The sequence below is a fragment of the Equus quagga genome, chromosome 3 (genome assembly GCF_021613505.1).
Source record: "Equus quagga isolate Etosha38 chromosome 3, UCLA_HA_Equagga_1.0, whole genome shotgun sequence".
Classification (NCBI taxonomy): Eukaryota; Metazoa; Chordata; class Mammalia; order Perissodactyla; family Equidae; genus Equus; species Equus quagga.
The window spans coordinates 134,512,974-134,537,144 of record NC_060269.1 but is presented as its reverse complement, the minus strand read 5'-3'; the positions used below and the strand labels follow the sequence as shown (position 1 = coordinate 134,537,144).

Here is a 24,171-nt window from a genome sequence, read left to right as displayed (position 1 = left end):
TAACCCTTTACATGGTAATGTCCCACTTTGGACGAGGAATTTCTTGAGAATTAAGTGTATGGTTCTTGATTATTGGAACATTGTTGTTTTGCTGTATGCACAAGTCCTATGACTAATTTCAATAGAAGTTAGAGATTGTTGTGAAAGAGCTTGAAACTTCTAAGTAAATGCTGAACTATTGTGTTTTCCTATTGCTTTCTCTGTGATTTCATATCACTCTATGCCTGGCATTATATTCCAACCATTCTAGCTTTTTCTGATTTTTAAGCATTCCAGATGTTCCTACCTCAGGGCATGTCCCTCTGCATGGAATGTTCTTCCCGCAGATCTTTGCATGGCTGGCTGCTTCTTTTCACTCATGTCTTAGTTCAAATATTAGCTAGACATCATCCCTGCCCTTCCAAATCATTTCTGTCTCATCCTGCTCTCATTTTCTCATGGTACTTGTTACTATCTGATATTATTCCATTTATTGATTTGTTTTTATAATTATTGACTGTCTCTCTCTACTAGAATGTTAGGTACATGAGAACAGGATATATTATCTTAATCACCACTGTATACTTGGTACCTAGAATGGTTCAAATATTTGTTGAATAAATACATCTGTTTTCTTAATAAAAACAATATTTTGAATATAAATTGTAATGTTACTTATTCTCTTTTCTATTTTTATTAAATTTGTGAATATGTATTATATATTAAAAGATAGCTATTATGAAAGATAGTATTTATATTATCATTTCAACTATGTAAAAAATATATAATCATATGGAAAAGGAGATTGGGAGAAATGAAAAGAGCTGATATGTTAGTAAGTTAATGAATTTTTTCAACCTTAAAAAATTCTTCTAAAAATTACAGTATCTATATGCTATATAGAACAGTTATGACAAATTTCATATGAGCATTTACAGAGCTAAATAATTTTAAAATTACCTCAATTTATAAATTCAGATTATCATGCAATTTAACTTTTAGCTAGTAATTAAATTGCTAATCTAAAACTACAATACTAATAGGTAAGAATTAAAGATTTATTAGACTGTTGCACCTTATGTAAACATAAAACTGCTAACAAATATTCCATTTCATTTATAACATGGACTACAGAGGTGAGTAATTTCTAACCAAGAGAACTAGTTCACCAAGAATAATGCACAATGTTTGGCTGCCTCTTTTTGTCCCTAGGTTTCCTTCACCTAGTCATCCTGCTGCGCCTCCTGAGCATCTGAAAGAACCTTTGGTATATATGAGGAAAGCACAGGTTGGCTATTGTTCTTTTTAATTTTATTTTTTCACACTAAGTTATGTAAAGCAGAGTGAAAGATCCTTATTGATGTCAGGAGTATGTATTATGCATCATATGAAAGCCTGGGTGAGAACCACTAAAGTGATGGGAATAATATTTGCATGCTCTTCCTTTCTGCTCTCAGTAGCTGAGGATCACACCTGTAACTATAATAATCCTAATGTGCTATACTGGCCTGAAATTTAAAATATAATAAAAGTATTATGCAGCCGTTTGTTCTTCATGCTCTGTGGTAATAAAAGAATGAAGTAAGAATGAACTGATTCACTCTTCCCTTAGAATTTTGGCTTTTGAAGCCAGTGCTACTGATACTGTATCTGAAATACATTTTTTCTCACAGCAGGTTGTTATTACTGATTGTATTCTGTTACAGAACCCAAATGCACCTTGTATCTAAAATGGACTGAAAACAACTAAAAGTCACTTTAAAAGAATTAAATAATTTAAACCGAAGAACTGTAAAAAGCTGTGAAAATGGAAACGTAGTAAGTTCTGTCATGTGCCCCTAACTCTTTTAACTGTCCTTACCTTGGCCCAGCCTGGACCACCTGCCTGTGAGCTAGCACTGTTTGTGAGCCTTCCTCACATGCTGGGGACTCTGTGACTGCCACTGCTGAGGCGTTTAGTGGACATCACAGAGTCGGCCTTCTTTCTCCGTCATAGTCTCAGAAATTATTATGAAAAATTTCATATGTACCCCAAAGAACTCCCACGAACCCATCACCCAGCTTCACCAGTTGTCATAGTGGTTCTGCTGCTCCTGAGGTGTGTTCTGCTGCTTTGAGTTACCACGTTCCACAGCAGTGGTGGTTAGGCAGATTTTTATTTTTCAACTTTTATTTTCATTTAAAAAACTCTCAAAGTTAGCTGGTGAAAGGAAGCAATATAAACAAAAAACTTGGAGATATTTGAGGAAATATGTAATATATTTCTATCTCTGGGTGCTACCTGTAGGGCTAGTAATCAGACAATATTATGAATATGTCGTAAAGCGTAATCATTAAATGATACATGTGTGAAAGAATTGTTTGGTCTTTTGTTGTAAAGATATATATTCAAGAAAATAAAACTAAAAATATTGGGCCTAAATATTTTTTGGTGAAATTTGAAAATTTCCAAAAAGTTTAGAGAAAGTCTCAGTTTTAGCATAGTGTTAGAAATAAAACACAAAAGTTGGTTTCTTATCATGACTGAAAAGAACAGATAGAGAGGTAAGTAATAGGTCTGTTCTTAAAGCCTACTGCTAGTTGCTGAGAATATTCACGAATCGTAAGTTTATCTATTGTAAGTATGTGTGCTACTTCTCTCTTTTCTTTCTAGACTTGCCCACTAGATCAGGAGTTGACACACTACAGCCCATGGGCCAAATCTGCCTTGCCATCTGTTTTTATAGTTGGCAAACTAGGAATTTTTTTTACATTTTAAACTGGTTGAAAAATCAAAAGAATAATATCCTGTGATACTTGAAAAGTGTAGGAATTAATAAAATATGTTTTATTGGAAAATAGCCATGCTCATTTATTTACAGTTTATCTATGACTCTCTGCACTACAACGTCAGAGTTAAGTTTAGTAGTTGCAATAGAGACCTTATGACCTGCAAACCTAAAATAATTTACTATCTGCTTTTATACCGAAAGTTTGCCAATCCCTGAACTAAATTCTTCATTCTTTAAGAACAGAGACTCTGCTTTTTATCCCCAGCATCTAGGCACAGTGCCTAGCCCACAGCATACTCTCAATAAACGTTTGTTGAAATAATTGATTCTTTAACCATGGTCACACTAAATGCCTCCTCTAGCAGTTATTGTCTACCTATCTTCCTATATTTCTTCTCCTGGAGTCATCTAGTTCTTCAGCTCCCTGTTTTGTTGGGCACTTCTCCCCTTTTTGCACAAAAGCTACCTAGTCTGGATCTCGTGACTACCATTCCACCATGTTCTCTCTTGCACCTCATAATCCTCTTGCCCCATCAGACTTCAATTTGCCATTCCAGTCCTCGGCCTAAGCCTACCTCTACCATTTACTTTATTATTCATTATTCATTATCTGCTTTCCAGTTAGGGTTTTCCTAATTTTTTCCACGCTTGTGTAGCCCCTATTTCTACCTCTATCACACTCATTTTTAACATGTTCCGCTTAATTTATTAAGAATATTCTGGTCATCTCATTCAAGCTTCCAGAGCTTTTGTTTGCTGCCACATCTTTTTTGGCTCCTGTTCTCTATGATCAACTGTCTACTGCACATTCCTTCTCTGAGATCAAACTCAACTCTAAAATTGAGTTTGTTATATCATTCCTAAAATGAACATCTCTTCCTGACGTTTTTATTTCTGTTAATTCGTTTCCATTTCCAATTTGGACTTGAAATATCTTTGATCTCAGTTTTCCATATCCAAATAGTCACTACGTTCTATAAATTATTTCTTCCTATTGTCTTATAGCCTTCTCTTCCTTTTCATTACCTAGGCATTACCATAGTGATCACGATGATGATGATGACGATAATGACAACTGTCTTTTATTGAGTGCTTACTTTGTTTCAGGCGTTAATTCACATACTTGTCTTATTCTTACACCTCTCAACTTTCAGTCTATCTCTCTCCCCATCTACTTATGTATGCTCAATACTATAAACTTTAACTACGAGCAGATGAACCCTTATGGTGTATCTCACTGCCTTCTAACAAACCTTCGAAGACTCCCAGTACCTAACAAATGAAGTTCCTGCTCCAAAACCCCACATTCAAGAGTTTTTACTGTCTGTCCCCAGCTTCCCCTTGCACTTTATCAGTCTCTGCTGTCTTATATGTCCTCTGTACCCTTCCAAATGAATCATTTTGCCTTTCGTCTTGCATCGTTAGCACTTTTCTTATTTTGTTTTCCTGTCATGGACAGCCCTTTTTGCCTGCTTTGCATTATGAAAATCCCATCTATTTTGTGAGGGTCAGCTCAGATGGCATCTTTTCTCTGATGCTATTATCCTCTTTGGAAAGGATCTCTCTCTCTTTTGGACTCCTGTAGCACACTATCATTTTATAGTCCTTATCACAAATTGCATTCTATTATGGTAATTTCTGTACACATCTCTCTGACTTTTGTTATAAGCCTGTTGAAAGCAGTAGCAATTGAAAAACATTTTTGTATACCTAACATCTAGTATGCTGACCTTTCTGTACCACCAGCTTAGTAAGTTTGTGGTGAATTAATAGTAAAGGCATTTGTCATCTCTTCTACCAATTATTATAATATTTACTTAAGAGAGATTTACTGAATGCCTACAAGTAGAAGACATTTTCTGTGCTATGGAGATTCAGAAATAAGTTAGATACCGATTCTGCCTTCAGGGAACTTCATGGTTTAATAATTGAAATAAGACTTGGGCACCGTAGCTGTAATAGAAAGTAGAAAGTGCTGTGAGCTATAGGGGAGTTGGCTAGGAAGTTTGTAGGAGCCCTGGGAAGGAGCTGGGGACAGGTGGTTCCTTATCAGGGTGTTCTTTGCTCTTTACAATCAAAAACAACTTTAAAAAATCCAGTTAGGGTTTCCCTCCCCTTTTATTCAGTAAAACATATGGGCATAAAATATTTTGGAACTGCACCTTGGAAAATTTGATTCTGTCTTTTTTTCTATTAAAGTTTCATGAGTAATTTTAACTTCACTTCTCTCTTGACAGAGTTGGGATGTAAATCAGCTCTTTGCAGTTTTTGGCAAGCTAGACTGGTGTTTAATATTCCAGGTTGATGAGGGAAAGAGGCTTCTTATCCTGCATCAGCATTTCCCAGAGTGTTTTCCGCTGAATACTAGCCCTGTGAGATGCTCCACAAAAAAGGGTCCCATGGACAAATAAGTTTGGGAATTGAGGCACACACTGCCTTCCTCTTGGTGAATCACAATTTATTTTATTATTTTTAGTAGACTTGATTTTTTACAAGAGTTTTAGATTTACAGGAAAAATTGGGAGGATAGTATGGAGAGTTCACATAGACCCCATACTCAGTTTCTCCTATTAACATCTTTCGTTACTGTGGTACATTTGTTACAATTAGTGAACCAATATTAATACATTATTAACTAAAGTTCATACTTCATTCAGATTTTCATAGTTTTAACCTAGTGTCCCTTTTCTGTTCCAGGATCCCATCCAGGACACCACATTACATTTGGTTGTCCTATTTCCTTAGACTCCTCTTGGCTAAGACAGTTTCTCAGACTTTCCTTGTTTTTGATGACCTTGACAGTTTTGAGAAGTACTGGTCAAGTATTTTGTAGAATATCTCTCACTTGGAATTTGTCTGGTGTTTTTCTCATGATTAGACTGGAATTGTGGGTTTTTTGGAAGATCAACACAGATATAAAGTGCCATTTATATTCAGACAAAGCCTTTTTGAAGAAACTGATATACAGTGTGAGTTTTCTTATGAAATAATATTAATAAACACCTAGAGCTCTAATTATGTGCCAGGTACCATTCTAGTGCTTTACAAGTATTCACTCATTTAATATTTATGACAACCCTGTGAGGTGAGTTACTCTTGTGATCCTAGAGAGATCCAACTTCATGAAACTATTAAGTGGAAGAGCTGGGATTGGAACCCAGACAGTCTGGCTGCAGAGTGTACACTACCTGATGGTATTCAGCCTATTTCTCTATCTATTCCAGAAATGCTCAGGCAAATTCAAGATATGCTGTGTGCTTGAATTTACCCTGTTCCCTGTCAATCCAGTAACCTTAGCAAAATCGTGAATTTTGTTCATTTCAATATGTGCTTCATCTCATCCCCTTCCTAATTGGTCTTTCTGCCTTCTGTATTGTCCCTCCATTTCTTAAAACTTCCAAGACTTAGGACAGAGCTCCAGTTCCTTACTTTTGCTTACAAAGCTGTAAATGATCTTGCCTTCCTTTTTATTGTTAGATCTCGTCTCTCGCCTCTTCATACTGTCCCTCCCCATCCTGCCTCTCCCCTCCCCACTACTACACATATATACATAAATTCTCTCTCTCTAATCATACTTGACCTCCTCAGTTGTTCCAGCAGGAGAACCTGTGCTCGTGCTGTTACTTCTACCAGAAACTGCCTCATCTCAGATCCCACGTGTTTCTGGCAAACTTATGCACATTCTTCAGGTATTAGGTTAGATGATAATTTCTTTAGGAAGGCTCTCTGATCCCCAGATCTCAGATATTTTTCTTGTGTTTCCAGTCCTCCATATGGGAGGTGCCCTGTATTTCTTATGACAATACTCGGGTTGTCTGTATCATCACCTAGATTCTGTAGTCTCTGTGAAGCAGGGCCAGTGTCTCTCTTTTCACAACTGTATCTCCAACATCTGGCCTAGTGCTTGGGCCATGGTAGATACTCAATAGATATTTTTTTTAATGGTAAGTGAATTGAATGAATGAAAAATGGAAAATGTCCCCTCCTAGAAAATACTCATACCCTTTTTCCTAGTAATTCCATTTTTAGACCTTGCCTAAAGGAAAGAATCAGGGAAACACAGAAATTTATGTTCATGATAATAGTAAAAAATTTAAAAGAATCTAAATGAACAGCAGTAGGGCTTGCTTACATAAACATCGTATCTCTAAAAGACAATATTATACAGACATCAAAAATGTCATTTTTGGGGGCCGGCCTGGTGGCATAGTAGTTAAGTTTGCACACTCCCCTAGGTCGGCCCAGGGTTTACAGGTTGGGATCCCGGGTGTGGACCTAGCACCACTCGTCAAGCCACACGCTGGCGGCATCCCACATGAAATAGAGGAAGATTGGCACAGATGTTAGCTCAGTGGCAATCTTCCTCAAGCAAAAAGGGGAAGATTGGCAACAGATGTTTCAGAGCCAACCTTCCTCACAAACACACACAAAATCTCATCTTTGAAGAAGTATAATGAAATAGGAAAGTACATACATTATAATCTTAAATGGAAAAAGCAAAATATAAAACAGTATAATTCGACTTTAATTAAATATATATACATGTATGTATGTCTACATACATATTTATCTCAGTTGTACCCATCCATGCATAGAAAAAGTGAAGAGAACAAAATGTTAACTCATTATGTTTGGCTGATGGAAATTTTTGGGTGCTTATTTGTTATTTTATTCTTTGTATATTGTTCTCTTTTCCAGATTATCTTGAATAAACTTGTTACTTTTATAATCAGAGAGAATTGCTAAAATCTTTTGCCAGTAGATAGCTGAGTTGTAATTATTTTGCTTTATTTTTTGTCAGAGTGAAGAAAGTAATTTTTTAAATTTTATAATTTCTTAGTTTTTTACATGCTATATATTTATTATATGGTTTTTAAAGACTTCTTATGTACTTTCATTGTTATAAAAAAGTAGCGAGGCCCTAGCTAATATCTATTTAAAGATTTCAATATAATTGCAATTCTTTTGTAAATTTTTTGCCTCTTGTGGCTTAGCAATTACCTTATTTATAAAACACTTGAATCCTTTGAGTTAGTACCGCAGACTCCAGTTACTAGGGAAAGTGATTTGAAGGCAACAGTAATTTCATTTGGAGAGGATATGGGTTTAAGTAAAAGGTAATGTCTTCCTATTTAAACATTTTAAATGTAAAAGGCCATTTGTTTTCCTTTTAAATAATGTTTTAAAAGCTTTTTATTTATTTTGAAGTCTTTTGGGTACAAACCATTACTTTGTTTTTGTTTTGTATTAGTGCACTCTCATTTTTCAGTAACTTATTTGCTACTTTCACTTTTTTTGTGTGTGCACTAAGGGTACATTGAAATTTTTATTTAAATAATAGCATAGGAATAACTATGATTTTTTTTGGAGCATTTAGTTTTGAGACTTAGGGCTTATTTATTTACCTCCACAAAGAGGACCTGAGAAAAATTAAGTATCTATACACCTGGAGCGAAAGTGGACCTTCAGGTTGATTCAGCCCGACCCCTGGAGTTCATCTCCTTTTGCTCGAGAACCTCTGGAAACAGAGAACTCATGATTTCACTGACTTAAACCATTTTGGTTAAGTTTCTCAACTTGGAAAGTTTCTTTCTCATATTAAATGGTCCTATGCTCCTCATAACATTTATTCACTGGTCCTAGTTTTGTGCTTGGCACGTAGAAAGCTTTCAATATGTGTTAGTGAGCCAGTGAGTCAACAGAAGAATGAATGAATGCCACTTAATTAAGATTACAGTTCTGAAGGGAACTTAAAGGATGCCCAGCTTGAAAGCAGCCACTTGCTTCATCTTGGATTTTCCCTCATTGTTAGGAAATTCTATTCCTATTTCTGATGTCTGTGGAAATGACTTCTATGACTATCTGATTGAAGCTTTTGCAAGGGGTACCCTGGAAAAGTCCTGCTAACCTTGTCATTGTGTCATAGATATGGAACAGGGAACGGGGACGACAGGGCCAATGCCTGGGGTCACTTTTCTTTTATTATTTTTAGGGTTTTCAAGGAAGTAGTATGTGTTCTATTGAAAACCAGAAATTTTGATATGTCTAGCTTTCTGTTTCTTTGTTCACTCATTTATGTTCTTTCTGTGGTTTATGACATATGGACTGAGATAGCCCTTATGAACTTTTTGCAACCTGTCCCATATTATTTGTGTATCTATCTACACCCCCACCACAAAAGTGATATGTTTCTTAGGGACAAGGATGCTCTTTTATTCATCTTTCAAGGCGTGTGTTTAATAGTGCCCAATAAATATTTGTTGAATCAATGTCTTTTCTTTATTTGAAAACTTGGCTGTTACACCTCATTTCCCCCGTTTTAGCCTTAAAAATTTGAATTTTTCTGAATCGAGCATCCCTTTCCTCTTTGTTTCTCTCAATTTTTAGTCATGTTCTTTGTTCTCTTCTGGATTATTTCTAAGTTCCTACTTTAGTTGTGGAACACAGAAAAAAATGCTAATTGAATTAAGATTTGCTCAGCATCGCTTCAGTTCTTACTATTCTTTCTCATTCTGCCTCCATATGTTCTTTTTAAATTTCCTCTTTCGTAAAGTGAGGGTGATGGTACATATCTCACAGGATTAATAAACATGTGTAAACACATGTAAATAATATAGGTCTGTTTCCTAAACTCTTTTCACTCAGAGTGCTTTCTTCTGATGTCTAATTTCTGTGTAACTTTTTTCCTTAACTTTTTTCTCCCTAATTACATTTAATGCTAAATTTAAAGTTGATGAATTGAAATACTTAGTACATCTCCTAAATGGAGTAAATGGATACTCCATTTAGGAGAACTATGATTGATCACTTAAAATTGTACTTTCTAGAAAATACCTGAATGAGATATTTTTGCCAAAATAATTTTTTAAAGGATAAATTAACAAATGTGTTTCAGAATATCTTGTCAAGATATAATTCCAGGAAGTGTCATTCCATTTTGAATGGTCTTCATATTTGAGTTTTTAGTAGGTTTTATGCTGTATTAAAATCGTGTATTGTTTGGGGGCTGTCCCTGTGGCCGAGTGGTTAAGTTCGAGTGCTCTGCTTTGGCGGCCCAGGGTTTTGCAGGTTCACATCCTGGGTGTGGACATGGCACCGCTCATCAGGCCACGCTGAGGTGGCATCCCACATAGTACAACTAGAAGGACCTGCAATTAGAATATACAACTATGTACTGTGGGTGCTTTGAGGAGAAGAAGAAGAAAGAAAGAAAGAAAAAAAGAAAAGATTGGCAACAGATGTTAGCTCAGGTGCCAATCTTTAAAGAAAAAAATTATGTATTGCAGTCTTGAAAATATGTACAGTATATGTTATGAGCCACACATTGATGTCTATTGTAACTTTAATTTTCTTTTTATATCCAACAGTTGTTGTTTTTCTTTTTTTTCCTGAGGAAGATTTGCCCTTAGCTAACATCCATTGCCAATCTTCCTCTTTTTCTTTTGCTTGAGGAAGATTAGCCCTGAGCTAACGTCTGTGCCAGTCTTCCTCTATTTTGTATGTAGGTTACACCACAGCATAGCTGACAAGTGATGTAGGTCCATGCCTGGGATCCAAACCTGTAAACCTGGTGTTATAAATAATGTTTAATCATGAATTAGACACCAAATGTATTTAAGTCTTGGGTCTAAGAGAAATATTTACAGTAAAAAAACAGAATTGAAAATAAGCCAGTAAGTGGAATTAGTTTTGGGGGTATTTCATGCAATGTATTAAATGTATTCTTTTATTCTTGAAAATCTATTTCTATATATTTAGTAAACTAAGCCTTATACATTTCACATAGCTCTATATTTCTCCTATAGATGAATGTTTTTCCCGTTCATTCATTGCTTAGGCCATTGTATCAAAATTTTAAAAAATGCTTGTAACATTATTTAGAGTAGAAATTTGTTCAGTTATTGAGAGTCTATTATGTGCTAGACAAGTGTGATATGTGCCATGATAGGTGAAGGAAGGGATGCAGGACCAGGTAAGAGAAGGTTTAATAGAGGTGAAGACCTGAAAGGTGAATGAGCCTTATCCAGATAAAGTAGGAATAAGTACATTGGGGATGGGAGCAGAGCATGGGGAGAGTAATGTATTTAAATGTGTCTGTTAACGAAGACTATACTGTAGTAAGAACTATCAATTATTGAATGATTCTTGTTGCCATTGTTATGTCACTGTTCAAAGCACTTTACATCTTTAATCTTTATAACAATCACAGAAAGGGGCTATTATTTTTCTACTTTTATTGACTGGTTATAACTGTCCTTTAAGAATAATGCAATATATAGTTCTCTTCTTTTCTCCTCATTTGTTCTGAATTTTGGAGCTATGGTATTATTTTATTTTGGTTTCAGTGAGTCAGTAGTAGCTTGTAGAAATATTTAGTAAAAAGACCAAAAAAAAATCATGGCATTTTAACTTGGCATTAAATGGAATAATTTACTAAAATGTAGTATATATGGATAATCAGTCTATGACTAACTGTTAAAATTAATGTGTTATTTCAAGTTTATAAGAAATATAGGGGATAGAGAAGGAAGATAATCAATACTGTGAAAAGAAGTAAGACAAATCCAGATTGTGACACATTCTAAAAGATAACTGGCCTAGACTTCTCAAAAAAGTCAATATCATGAAAAAGAAAAGGACAAAGAGACTCTAGATTAAGCTACACTGAAAGAGACGTAACAACCAAATGTAATATAATACATGAATTTTTAGTGAGTCCTGGATTAAACAAAACTATAAAAGACATTTTGGGGACAGCTGGAAAATTTTGAATATGGACTAAATAATTGATGATATAAAACCTTATTGTTAGTTTTCTTAGGCGTGATAGTGGAGTGTGGTTATGTAGGAGAAGGTTCTTAAAACATTCATGCTGAAGTAGTTAGGGATGAAATGTCATGTTTGAAAACATTGCAATGTAATAATTTCTGTAAATTTTATTTTTTACTAGGTCATTAATGGGATTCCTGACTATTAAACATTTATAAAATGCTTAAATTTAGTTACCCCTTTATTATCTGCTATTTTTCCTTAAAGTGTTTATCACCATATGACTTGCTGATTTATTTTTTAATCTATCCTCATTGCCATCCTCCGCTAGAATGTCAGTTCTCTGAAGACTGAGGCTTTCTGTTATTCACAGCTTAATTCACAGCACTAAGGATAGTATCTGGCAGATAGTAGGCAGTAATCAAAATTTGTAAAGTGAACTAATGAATGAAGATGACCAATCTTAACCAAGCTCACCATTTCTATATAACTCATAATATCTTTAATTTTTTTAAATCAGTTTTGATATTTGTAGCCAGAAACAATAATACATTGTTCCTTATGTTTCAGGGAAGTTGGGAAAAAAGAATTTTGAAGAGTTTAAATAGTATGTGCACTGAACTGAGTATCCCATTGGCACGAAAGGTACCTTTCACACTTAAGTATTTTATTCCTAATCAAGTACTAGGACGTTTCGTGAAGTTATAACTGCTAGGCAGATTTGTCTTTATTTTTACTAGTATATCAGTTTGTTTTGAAACAAAAGTCTGTAAAAGGCCAATTATGTGGGTGTATTCTATATAGATTTCTATTATGTGTGTTGTAATGCTTTTTGTAATAACCCTGTATCTTGAGAATAAATGGAAATAAAGTATAGAATCTACAGTATAGATTTCTTAGAGATTTGACTGTAAAGGTTATAAGTACATTTTAAAGATTTTAATTACCTTTAATCTCCTTGCTTTTTGGCTTATAGACACAATAGCCACATTTCTTGAATTAGAGATGGAGTTCAGGCATACTGTCGTCTTGTAATAGCCATTAGGGTATCTTCTTTCAGTATTAACGTAGGGAATGAAAAGAATCATTTGTCATCTCCCTGCAGAACTATTTAGATCTAATAGTATTGGATCTATTTAGCTCTAAAATGCAACATTTATTTGTCACTCTGTGCTTTGAGAGAGGAGAGATGAAAAAGGAGAGAAAAACCACTTGAAGAATGTTCTGGATTCTTTATTGCTGCTCGCAAGTAGGAGAGAACAAGTTTCTTTTTACTTCATTCTCCCTACCTGCTATTTATTCCCTGCTGTTGGACAGGATATAGTGGATGTATTTTGGATAATATCCAAGGAAAGGTCACTGAAGGCACCAGAATAATGGTGTAAAAAAGGATAAGTTTATATGAAAAACTGTCTAAGTGTGTAGTATTGTGTAATATACTGTCTTTCATATAGGAAGATGATGCTACTGACTCACAGTCACACTCTCTTGGCCAGTCCCCCTTGTGATGCATTTCTGAGATTGCTGGACGGGGTAAGAGATGTAGAATGTGGCTGAGGAGCAGTTTTTCTGTGTGAAATTTACTGGCCAGTACAGATCATTTACCTTCTCTTCTTGGACTCATTAGCACCATATTCTAACTGAGCCATTGAGAGTAGATTTAATATAATAGTTAAATAAAAATAATTTAAGTGCAATTCCAAACACAATTCACCACATGTAATGAAATTATTTTTCCTTGTGTTATGGTAGCTTATTTAAACTTTTAGATAAGTATTGTTTCTTACTTTTCAGCTGCATGCTGAACTTCACAAAATGAAACCAATTTTTAAATTACCTTTTTTAGAGGCCAGTTGGAGAACAGAAAGAACTTCTCAATAAATGGAATGAAATGGGAACTGATGAACCAGGTATATGACCAACTTTTTTCAAAATGTAGTAGTGGGAAAAATATAGCCTTCTTAATTGTGAATTCAAAATAATATTAACAATTCGTTTGGAAAGATAGCAGGTTTCTCTCCCTACTAACTTACTATCGTCTGTTTTAGTTGTTTAAACTTCTACTTTCCAGTTTAAAAATTCCTAACTTTGGTCAATTTTTTACATTATTTTGAGAATATTTAAATCAATTATTCTTTTTTAAAGCATCATTTAAAAACATTTTTATTAAAGAGTAAATTAAATTATTCAGTGGATTTCTTAGACTCATAATTAAGGTAAATGTTTTTCAAGCTTTAATTACATTAGATGTTAAAGATAGGTTAAATTGTGAAGAGTTTTAAGACATCTAAAATGTTTTTAAGAATTTATTGTGGTTCATTTTAATGTTTAAAATTGAGTCAATCAATTTTATAAACATATAATGATGACAACAATATATCATTTACTATGATAAATAGATGTATATAATTGTATAGGTAGACATGTACATAATCCCTCACCACTCTTCCTTAAAAAAAACTATAGGGGACTGGGCAAGAGGTAAGTGCTATAATAAAGGAAGCAGTGTGTTATAGAAGTTCAAAAACGGTTCAGTACAACTGGAGGAATTCACTAAATTTACATTGTTTGTATTCTTTGTGCTTTGAGAATTCTCATATAGAACTTTTACGTTATATTGACATTATTTTTTCACTTCAGTTATAAATTATTACAAATTTATGAAAAGGAGACTCAATTTCTTCTAGAGTGTCTCATCTAAGCTGTCAAAGAGAGGGGCTGTCTTTTCATTTTTGTGTTTCCAATACTTAATGTCTGACAGATAATCGATACTCTGCAAATGTTTGGATTAATCTAGCTGCACAGCAATGTATGAAAGAATCAGTAACATTTATTATTAGTAAGCCTTTATATAATAACTGAAATTTTGTTTTAACTTATCTTATTAATTCTAGATTTAAGCCTTTTCAGACCTGTTTATGCCCCTAAGGATTTTCTTGAGGTAGGTTCTATTAGATAAATGTATGTATATTGATGAGGGAAAAGTGTGAAAGAAATGACAATATAAGAGTATCTCCAGGCAGAGGGATCACCATGTAAAAAGCCCCAGAGCCACTGAAGCAGTGGAGCGACATGATCAGATTTGTGTTTGGAAATTGCTTTTGGAAAATATTCTGGAGTATGGAAAGATTAGAGGCAGTAAATCAATTAGGAAGATTTTGATTAAAAAATAGTGACTATAAATCATGTAGCCTGCTGCCTACCACATAGAGGTAGTCAGTGTATCTTTTCCTTTTTTATTTCCCTCCCTGTTCTAGTAGTCCAGGCAAGACTTGATAAAGATCTGAACTAAGAAAACAGCATTGGAAATGGAAAGAATTCAACAGATTTGAAAGAGATTTTAAGTAGGATTTGGGAACTGATTAGTATGGGGAGTATGAGCAAAAGAAAAGATAAAGATGACCTTTAGGTGTCTAAATTGGGCAGTTGGGTAGAGGTAACTTGCCCTTGAGATAGGGAATACCAGAGGAGGAACAGGTCCATTAGTGAAGATGATGAGCTTAGTTAAGTTGGAGAGGTGTATCGAGCATTCAAGTGGAGCTCTTCAGTAGGCAGTTAGAACTCACTCGTTATTTTAATTCACCTATCTTTGAGTCCACGCTTTTTCTTGTACCTTACATGTAATCCATCAGCAAATCCTGTCAGCTTTACCTTCAAAAAATATCCAGAATCCATCCACTTCTTATCACCACCACTCCTACCTCCCTGGTCCAAGTTACCATCTCGAGTGGACTATTTCAGTAGCCTCCTAACTGGTCTTCCTGCTTCTACCCTCACCCACCTGGAATCTGTTAGTGCACTTTCCAGAGGAAGCCTTTTAAGTACAATTCTGAATAAGCCATTCTTCTAGTAACCAGTAGCTTCCCATCTCATTCTACTTAAAAACCAGTCATGAGAGTGGCCTAAAATACCCTATTTGATATATACCCATTACCTCTCGAGTTCATTTCCTGTTACTTTTCCTCCTGATTTGTTCTACTTCATCTACTTTAACCTCCTTGCCTTCCCCTGGCTTCCTCCCATCTGAGGGCCCTTGCTCCTTGTTTTCTCTGCCTGCAGTGCTTTTTCCCCAGATACTTGTCTGCAGGTTCCCTCACTCCTTAAGTCTTTGCTTAAATGTCGCCTTCTCAACAAAGTATTTCCTGGTACCCTGCCTGGAAAGCTCTTTTCTCCATAGCATTTATTGTTATAGAATATACTATTTTTCTATTTTGCTAATAGCCTGCCTTCTCCTATTAGGTGGAAGCTCCACAAGGGCAGGAGCTTCTCATTCTGTTTTGTTCACTGCTGCAACAATTATACAGAGTCAGATAATTGAAAAGACTCACAAGACTTCACAGGATACACCCACATAAGGCTTTCTTTCAGCAAAAGAAAGAAAGCACATGCAAATACAAAGAGACCCAAACTTCTAGGCATAGCTCCCAGGGCCCTTCCTCAGTTGCACAGGATGCACTTTGTCTTTGCTTATGAACCACCAAGATACAAGTAAGATACTTTGGTCTTGGGAGTCAAGGCACAAGTTTTCTGAGAGGCCTTTTGTACCCCCACTGGTAAATCAAGTGCAAACCAGCAGTCTGTACATTTTTAATGCCTATATTACCTATATTAATTGAGGCATATTACACTGTATTTTATTATATGAGTTAACCATAATTTAAAGTAATTCCCTCTAACAAGATGTTTAAGTCGTGTTATATTTTCCTGTTATAAACGGTACTTCATTAATGTTCTTTCTGTACTACCTTTGCAAACACCTTTAGTTATTTCCATAATCATCCTCATAGAAACGAGATTCCTAGATTAAAGGATATGCAGATATCTAAGACTTTTCATCTGCTTAATTTTGAAAGTATATAAATGGGTCTTTCTTATTAGCTTAGCTTCTGAAATTTCTTTTTTTCCTTTGGGTTTGGTTTAGAGGCTATATTCTACAATGTTATTCCACCATCTTTCTGAAAACCTTACCAATATCTGTTTTTAAAAGGGTTAGAGTTGATTCTGAAATTTTCCCTGGTAAATATTATAATCAAGCAATTTTAATTTTTCTGTTACCTTCCCTGATAAAATATCATAATCTAACAATTTTTATTTTTCCTTACCATCAAAAAGTTTTCTTTTGAGCCAACCCTGATGGCCTAATAGTTAAAGTTCAACACTCTTACCACTTTGGTGGCCTAGGTTCATTTCCTGGTCATGGAACCACACTACTCATCTGTCAGTAGCCATGCTGTGGTGGTGGCTCACATAAGGAGAACTAGAAGGATTTACAACTGGGATATATAATCATGTACTAGGGCTTTGGGGAATTAAAAAAAAGAGAGAGAAAGGAAGATTGGCAACAGATGTTAGATCAGGGCAGTCTTTCCCTGCAAAAGGAAAAGAGCCAGCCCTGATGGCCTAGTGGTTAAAGTTTGGTGTGTTCCACTTTGGCAGCCCGGTTTCAGTTCCCAGGCACGGAACCACACCACTCGTCTGTCAGCAGCCACGCTGTGGCAGCAGCTCACATAGAAGAACTAGAAGGACCTACAACTAGAATATATAACTATATACTAGAAAAAAAAAGTTTTCTTTCTAACTAAATTCTTAATATTTTAGAGTTGTATATGGTAGATCATCATTTGGAATATTAAACCATCCTAATTAAAAGCGTGTTTATGGTATTTTAACATTTCAATGCAATTTTATAGTATTTTAGAATGTAATTAAAGTATATGCATAACCCCAAATAGTTTTTAATTTTGTGGTGATACGCTGATATCACTGCCAATTTTGTAACTGTAAGCATCCTATAAAGAAACTAACCAAAAAATTTTTTGGATTTGTTTTTTAAGGTATTAATTAATCTTCGCAACCCAAATTATGAAAATGGTGATTCTCTTAGTTTTAGGACTCATTTGGGTTTAATCCAAGTTCCTCTGAAAGTAAAAGACATCCCTGAATTGGTAAGTATAAACATTTAAAAATAGATTAACAGGGGCTGGCCCCTTGGCTGAGTGGTTAAGTTCACGCGCTCTGCTGCAGGCGGCCCAGTGTTTCCTTGGTTCGAATCCTGGGCGCCAACATGGCACTGGTCATCAAACCACGCTGAGGCAGCGTCCCACATGCCACAACTAGAAGGACCCACAGCAAAGAATATACAACTATGTACTGGGGGGCTTTGGGGAGAAAAAGGAAAAAATAAAATCTTAAAAAATAAAAAATTAAAAATAAAAATAAAAATAAAAATAGATTAACATACTTTAGAAATGAGCCATTAGAAAAATATTTTACTGCAGCATATATCTAAAGCAACAGGACAACTTGCTCATTAAATAAAAGAATAAGATGAAGAGTTTCTTCTTTATTGTGAAGAGGTTATATAGAGAGTGAATTGCTTTGCTAGTAGAACTAAAGATAAGCTTGTCTTGACCTATAAATGCTTTTGCTTATTCCTCATTTTAGTGAACAATGTAGATTTATAAGACAGCTCCTTGGGATACAGGTGCCTGATGTATGGCTATAAAACTGATTAAAACAAATTGTGCATTTTATATAAATTTTTTTGAGAATGTACATTTTATTTAAATTTTTGGATGATTAAATTAAATTAATTTAATCATGTAACACGATGAGGCACTGAGAGAGGTAAGGGAAAGAAAGGATGAGTTAGAGACTATCTTTGCTCTGGAGACTGTCACATTTTGGTGTGGAAGTTATTATTATTTTTTTAATTTTATTGAGGTCACATTATATAAATTTCAAGTGTACATCATTATATTTCAACTTCTGTAGACTGCATCGTGTTCACCACCAAAAGTCTAGTTACCATCCGTCACCATACATATGTGTCCCTTTACCCCTTTCGTCCTCCACCCATCCCTTTCCCCTCTGGTAATCACCAATCTGTTCTCCATATCTGTGTGTTTGTTTATCTTCCTCGTATGAGTGAAGTCATGTGGTAAATGTCTTTCTCCATCTGACTTATTTCACTTAGCATAATTAATATCCAAAATTTTTAAAGAACTCATATAATTCAATAACAAAAAACAAACACCCGATCAGAAAATGCACAGAGGATCTGAACAGACATTTTTCAAAGAAGGTATTCAGATGGCCAATAGGCACATGAAAAGATAAGCAACATCACTAATTATTAGGGAAATGCAAATCAAAACTACAATGAGATATCACCTCACACCTATCAGAATGGCTATTATTAAAAAGATGAGAAATACAAGTATTGGAGAGGATGTGGAGAAAAAGGAACCCTTATACACTGCTGGTGGGAATGTAAAACTGGTGCCGCCATTATGGAAAAGAGTATGGAGATTTCTCAAAACATTAAAAGTAGAACTACCAGATGATGCAACTATTCTAATTTGGATATTTATCCAAAGAACATGAAAACACTAATTCAAAAAGATATATGCACTCCTCTATTCATTGCAGCATTATTCACAAGCCAAGACTTGGAAGCAACTTAAGTACCTTTGATGGATGAATGAACAGAAAAGATGTGGTATACGTATATACAATGAAATACTTTTCAGCCATAGAAAAAGACAAAATCATCCCATTTGCAACAACATAGATTGACCAGGAAGTTAGTTCTAAAATAGAGTAATTGTAGAAAAGTGGAGAGATTTCCTGATGATGGAGTTAAGAAATTATCACTCCTTTTTCTTTTGTTAGTTATCCCCAAACAGTAAGGAACACAGAAATGTAAATGCTGTCTTTGGTAAAACTAGGAAACGACTTGTAACTCTAAGCTTTAATGTACTAAGATAGAGAACTGATGAGACAATAATAAGTGACTTAACCTTGAAAGAAGAAGGTCAAGCCTAAATGCTTCTAGAAGATAGGAGGTACGATGAAAAAATGTGCCAGTAGTCAATTTATTATCTTTCAGCTCCAAGTCTACCTTTTTTTATTCTGCTTTATTGTATTGGAGTTGTATCTGGTAAACATTTCTCTTTTGCCAACTGGCTTGATGTTAGGATTTGTCAGTAGAGGGTTCTGGAGGGACACTGCAAGAACACAGCAGGAGAAAGGGAGAGAAGGGGACTTCCCTTCCTGTCCCATGTGTAAGAGCCAGCAGATCAGCATGCAGGAGGCCCTGCAACACTCGCCTCGGCAACCTTCAGCCAACTAGCTCTAGCCTATACCCTCTGGCATGTTTCTTTACCACTTCTGGTCTGCACATTCCTGTGGCAGCTCTCCGGAGAGGTCTGAATCTCAGTCTTGAGGGCAGGGAGGATCCTTTCCTGAGTTCTTTGTTCCTTCTTGATCATATTCTCCTTCAGACTAGAAGACATAGGCTGCATTTGCTAATTCTGTTTTTCCATGTCCACATTTCTGATATGGGTTCTAGTTCCTGACTGGACACTGCCTGATATAAGAGGCAAGATGATTTTCTCCAGAGAACTTTGGAAAGGTCCACGAATTGGAGACACCACATGTTATAGAAGAGGGCTGAAAATGGAGATTGTCTGCAAGTCTGTATCAGGAGGGGTTAGACCCCAGACTCCTACCACCCTGCTTATTCAGGTGATTCCTCCTCCCCCATGGGAGACCAGAGGCATATCACTAAAGAAGCAGAGTCAGAAAGGCTATGAACTCAGACACCTCAGATGTAGAGCAGGACAGGAATGAGGCACTGTACTGAAAACAGAGGGATTACGTGAATGTTGACTGAATGGTGGGACTAGTACCCTCATCCACTACCACCACCACTATGCCTGCACAGTTCTCTCCTCTCCCACCATCCACTAACTCTAAAAGGCCAGAGAAAAGACAAACAGAGATTTGGAGAATCCTTAACCAGGAAAAAAAAAAAAAGCTGGCTGGCTATAATATTGCTTCACAGTGAGCCCACCACACTCTATGCCCAATCTTTGCAAGACAGAGCTTTCAGTAGGTTGTTTATTGCCTCGTTCCTGAATATGACTGACAGCCTAGGATCTCCAGATATTTGAAATCTTCTAATTTGAAAGGCAGAGACCAAAACTAAAACAAACAAATAAAAATTAAAGATGAAGAAATAGCCAATTTAGGAAATGAGTACTTATCATGACCACTAATAGTTGTTTCAGCTTCAAATTTACATTCATACTCGATATGAATACATACATTCACACGATACAGTAGGCTATAACCTGGCACCAGGTTTACTTAGATTTGTAGAATGATACAAAGCTGAAAACATAGCATATCAGTATAATAGGTAGATCTTCATTGAGAGTCCTCACAGCCAACCAGATGCTACTTCCCAGCCCCCACAAGGAATGCGTGAAATTGGAAGTGACAAGTTGACATAGGCACAACACAGGGAAGTTTCATACCTAATAGGAACCATTTCTTGTAATGCACGTGAGCATAGCTTCCAAGTCCTCTCGAGAGATGCCACACCAGGCAGCTAAGGCCTGTGTTTTCCAGTAGATTTTTATAGTCCACTCACAGTCTTCCATTTTAGATATTATTTACCAGCCAAGGGTCATTTCTTTTCAGTAAATAACATTGCTTAGTAATATAGCTGGGATTCCTCTCCGCATTTTGTGTGCAGATGTGTGATCCAGTATATTTTCAGGGCAACAGTGCTGGGAGAAGGTAAACCCAAGGTCATCTTTACATGGACAAAAAGATTGGTCTGTTAGCTATTTCTTCCCAATAGAAGACTTAAAGAAACTATTAATATTCTCAGAGAAAAGATACTGCTCTTGAAACAAGAACAGAATTTCATTAAGACAACAAAACAAAATATTAGAGAATGAAAAAGACCTTTTAGGGATCAAAAATATTGTATGCAAAAAAAAAAAAAAAAGATCAGTAGAAGGATTGAAACAAAGCTGTGATGAAATCTCTATCAGAAGACAGAGCAAAAGCAGAAAGCCAAGCTATGAAAACTAAGAGGGATAAGATTTTTCTGATTAGAGGAGCAATCCAGGAGGGCTAACTTCTGATCAAGAGGAGTTCCAGAAAGAGAAAACAGAGGTAAGGGAATTATTAAAATGTCCTCAAAGTGAACGACAGGAATCTCCAGTATGAAAAGGTTCACCCACTACCCAATACTGTGAATGAAAGAAGACCCATACCATGGTACCTGAAAAGGAGAACACGCTAAAAACTTCTTAGAGAAGAAAAACTGAGTACATAGGAAGTTTCAGATATCAGAGTGGCATCTGACTTCTCAGCAGCAAAACTGGAAGTAAGAAGATTTTGAAGTAATGCCTTTAAAAATTCGAATTGATTTCAAGCCTAGAATTCTATATGTAACCAATGGTCGATCAAATGTGAAGTTGGAATAGATATTTTCAGTTGTATGTGATCTAAAATATTTACTCGTATTCAAGGAGCCATTGGTAGAAGTGATCCAAAACAAGGTCATAAACAAAAAGAGCGAAATAGAGGACCCAGGAAACAGGGTTCCAACCTAAGAGAAGAAGAGTTTCCAGAATGACAGTGAAGAGCAGTTCCAGGACAAAGCCCGTGCAGTAGGACTAAGCACAACCATCCAGACTGGAGAAAGAGGTTGGAGGGTTCCAGGATGAACGCCTAAAACACCAAAAGATGATTTGATCATCAAAAGATGATTTGACAGGTTTGACCACATGTGAAATTGTATTGAGGTGAGTCTTTTCAGAGTTGTTAAAGGGTGTAGGAAGAGGTACATGATTAGAGAAAATTGTGAAAAATGGTTTAATTGTGAACTGCATGAAGAAGAGTATAAGAAAGGAAATATATTTATAATATACCATGTGGCTCAGCAGTGAGTAATATTTAAATAGTCCTAATAATGCAAACTCTTAATATGGATTTAATCAAGAATTGATATATAATTATATTGAATGATGGAGGGAGGAAAAGAGAATATACATGAGCTGAAATCCTCATTTACCATAAAAAAATCAATAGATATCCGAAACTGGTGAGTTAAAAATAGCAATATATACTTTTTACTTGAAATACGGAGATAAATACCGGAAAAAAAGCTGAAAGTAGTTGTCCCTGGATAGTGGGCTAAATATGATTGTGTCTGTGTGTCTGTGTGTTGGGGAGGTGCATATAAGATAGAGAATTGCTATTTTGTTGTTGTTTTAAGTTTTTTAGCTGATTTGACTTCTTAAACTATTTGCTGCATGTACAGACAGTGCAGCTTGATGGTTAGGTGATTAGATTCTGAAGGCAACTAACCTAGGTTTAAATTTTTGCTCTGCCACTACTAGCTGTGTGACCTTGGTCAAGTTTTCTTGACCTTGAGCTTCAGTTTTCTCATTTGTAAAATAGAGATAATATTATCTCATAGATAAGTTAAGATATAAGTTATGGGTTGAATTGTGTCCCCCCAAAAGATATGTTGAAGTCCTAACCTCCAGTCCTTGTGAATGTGACCTTATTTGGAAATAGAGTCTTCGCAAATGCAATCGAGTTAAGATGATGTCTTACTGGAGTAGGGTGGGCCCTAAATCCAATACAGCTGGTGTCCTTATAAGAGGAGGAGAAGAGATCCAGAAGAGAGACACACAAGGAGAATGTCCTATAACAACGGAGGCAGTGATTGGAGTGATGCACCTATAAGCCAAGGCACTCCCAGAAGCAAAGAGAAAGTCATGGAACAGTTCTTCTCTAGAGGCTTCAGGGAGAACGTGGCCCTATTAACACCTTGATTCTGGACTTCTAGCCTCCAGGATTGTGAAAATAAATTTCTGTTGCTTAAAGCCAACCAGTTAGTGGTACTTTTTTTTTATGGCACCCCTAGGAAACTAATATATATAAAGTATATATATGGTACTTGAAACATAGTAAGCAGTACATAACTATTAACCATTACTACTACAACTTTGATGAAAAAATGATTTTTAAAAAGTTATTTTTTAACAGTCCTAGCAGTTTGTACAAAGTGCTTTGAGTGTACAGAAGTGGAAGTGGCCAATTCTTCTCTTGGAAGTGGTGGGAAGTCTTCTCAGAGGTACTGCCATTTGAATTAGTGTGAAAGAGTTTACTAGGTAAAGAAGCAGGGAGAGGATAATGTGCTTCAGCATGTGTGTGTGGGACTAATTATGTCTTCTGTCTGAGCGGGGACCTGGAGCTGATGTGGACTCATTCTTAGCTGTTGGAGAATCAAAAGCCAGTGGCTAATTTTCAAGAAATTGTGCTATGCCCACTAAGAGTGTGGTTAGTCCCTCTCTTCCTGAGGTCATTAAGGATAGTTGTCTTTGCCTTCCCTAAGTCGTGTGGCCTGGAGATTTAATGATTCTGACTCCAGGAGGCATGGGTTATCTGTGACCCCAGTCTGTCTGTGTAAGTATTGAACTTGCAGAGCAGTGAAATAGAAAATGTATGTTGGAGTTCTGTTTATGCTCCTAACATGTCTTAGCATAAGTGTAATTCTCAGTTGTGATTACAGAGCCTAATATTGAAATGTTTATTTTACTTAAGTCCCCTCTGCAGTACGATTAAATTTATTTTAAAAATTGATACGTTATCATTAATTTTAATGATTTCAACAAAGAAAGAATGTTTAAATAAGTAGAAGACAATGGTTGAAAATGGAAGAATAACATTTTTTACCTCTTTAGTCATTAAAAATTGGTAACATAAGGTGCAGTGCTTTTTTAAAGTATAGATAAAAATCAAGTTTGGTTAAAAATTGAAATATGACATCAGTTATTTA

The 24,171-nt window shown here is 35.6% G+C and overlaps 1 protein-coding gene across 5 annotated transcripts in view; it reads left to right on the top strand.

The window, feature by feature from the left end:
- TBC1D19 (TBC1 domain family member 19) overlaps positions 1-24,171 on the top strand; it is a 140,733-nt gene that overhangs the window by 31,794 nt on the left and 84,768 nt on the right. For 4 of the 5 annotated variants that reach the window (XM_046657311.1, XM_046657310.1, XM_046657314.1 and 1 more), the window contains 5 exons: positions 1,192-1,267; positions 12,090-12,164; positions 13,366-13,429; positions 14,414-14,460; positions 17,354-17,464. In XM_046657311.1, coding sequence (XP_046513267.1) covers positions 1,192-1,267; positions 12,090-12,164; positions 13,366-13,429; positions 14,414-14,460; positions 17,354-17,464 — 373 coding nt within the window. The remainder of the gene's footprint in view (positions 1-1,191; positions 1,268-12,089; positions 12,165-13,365; positions 13,430-14,413; positions 14,461-17,353; positions 17,465-24,171) is intronic. The other variant, XM_046657312.1, reaches the window with a different exon arrangement.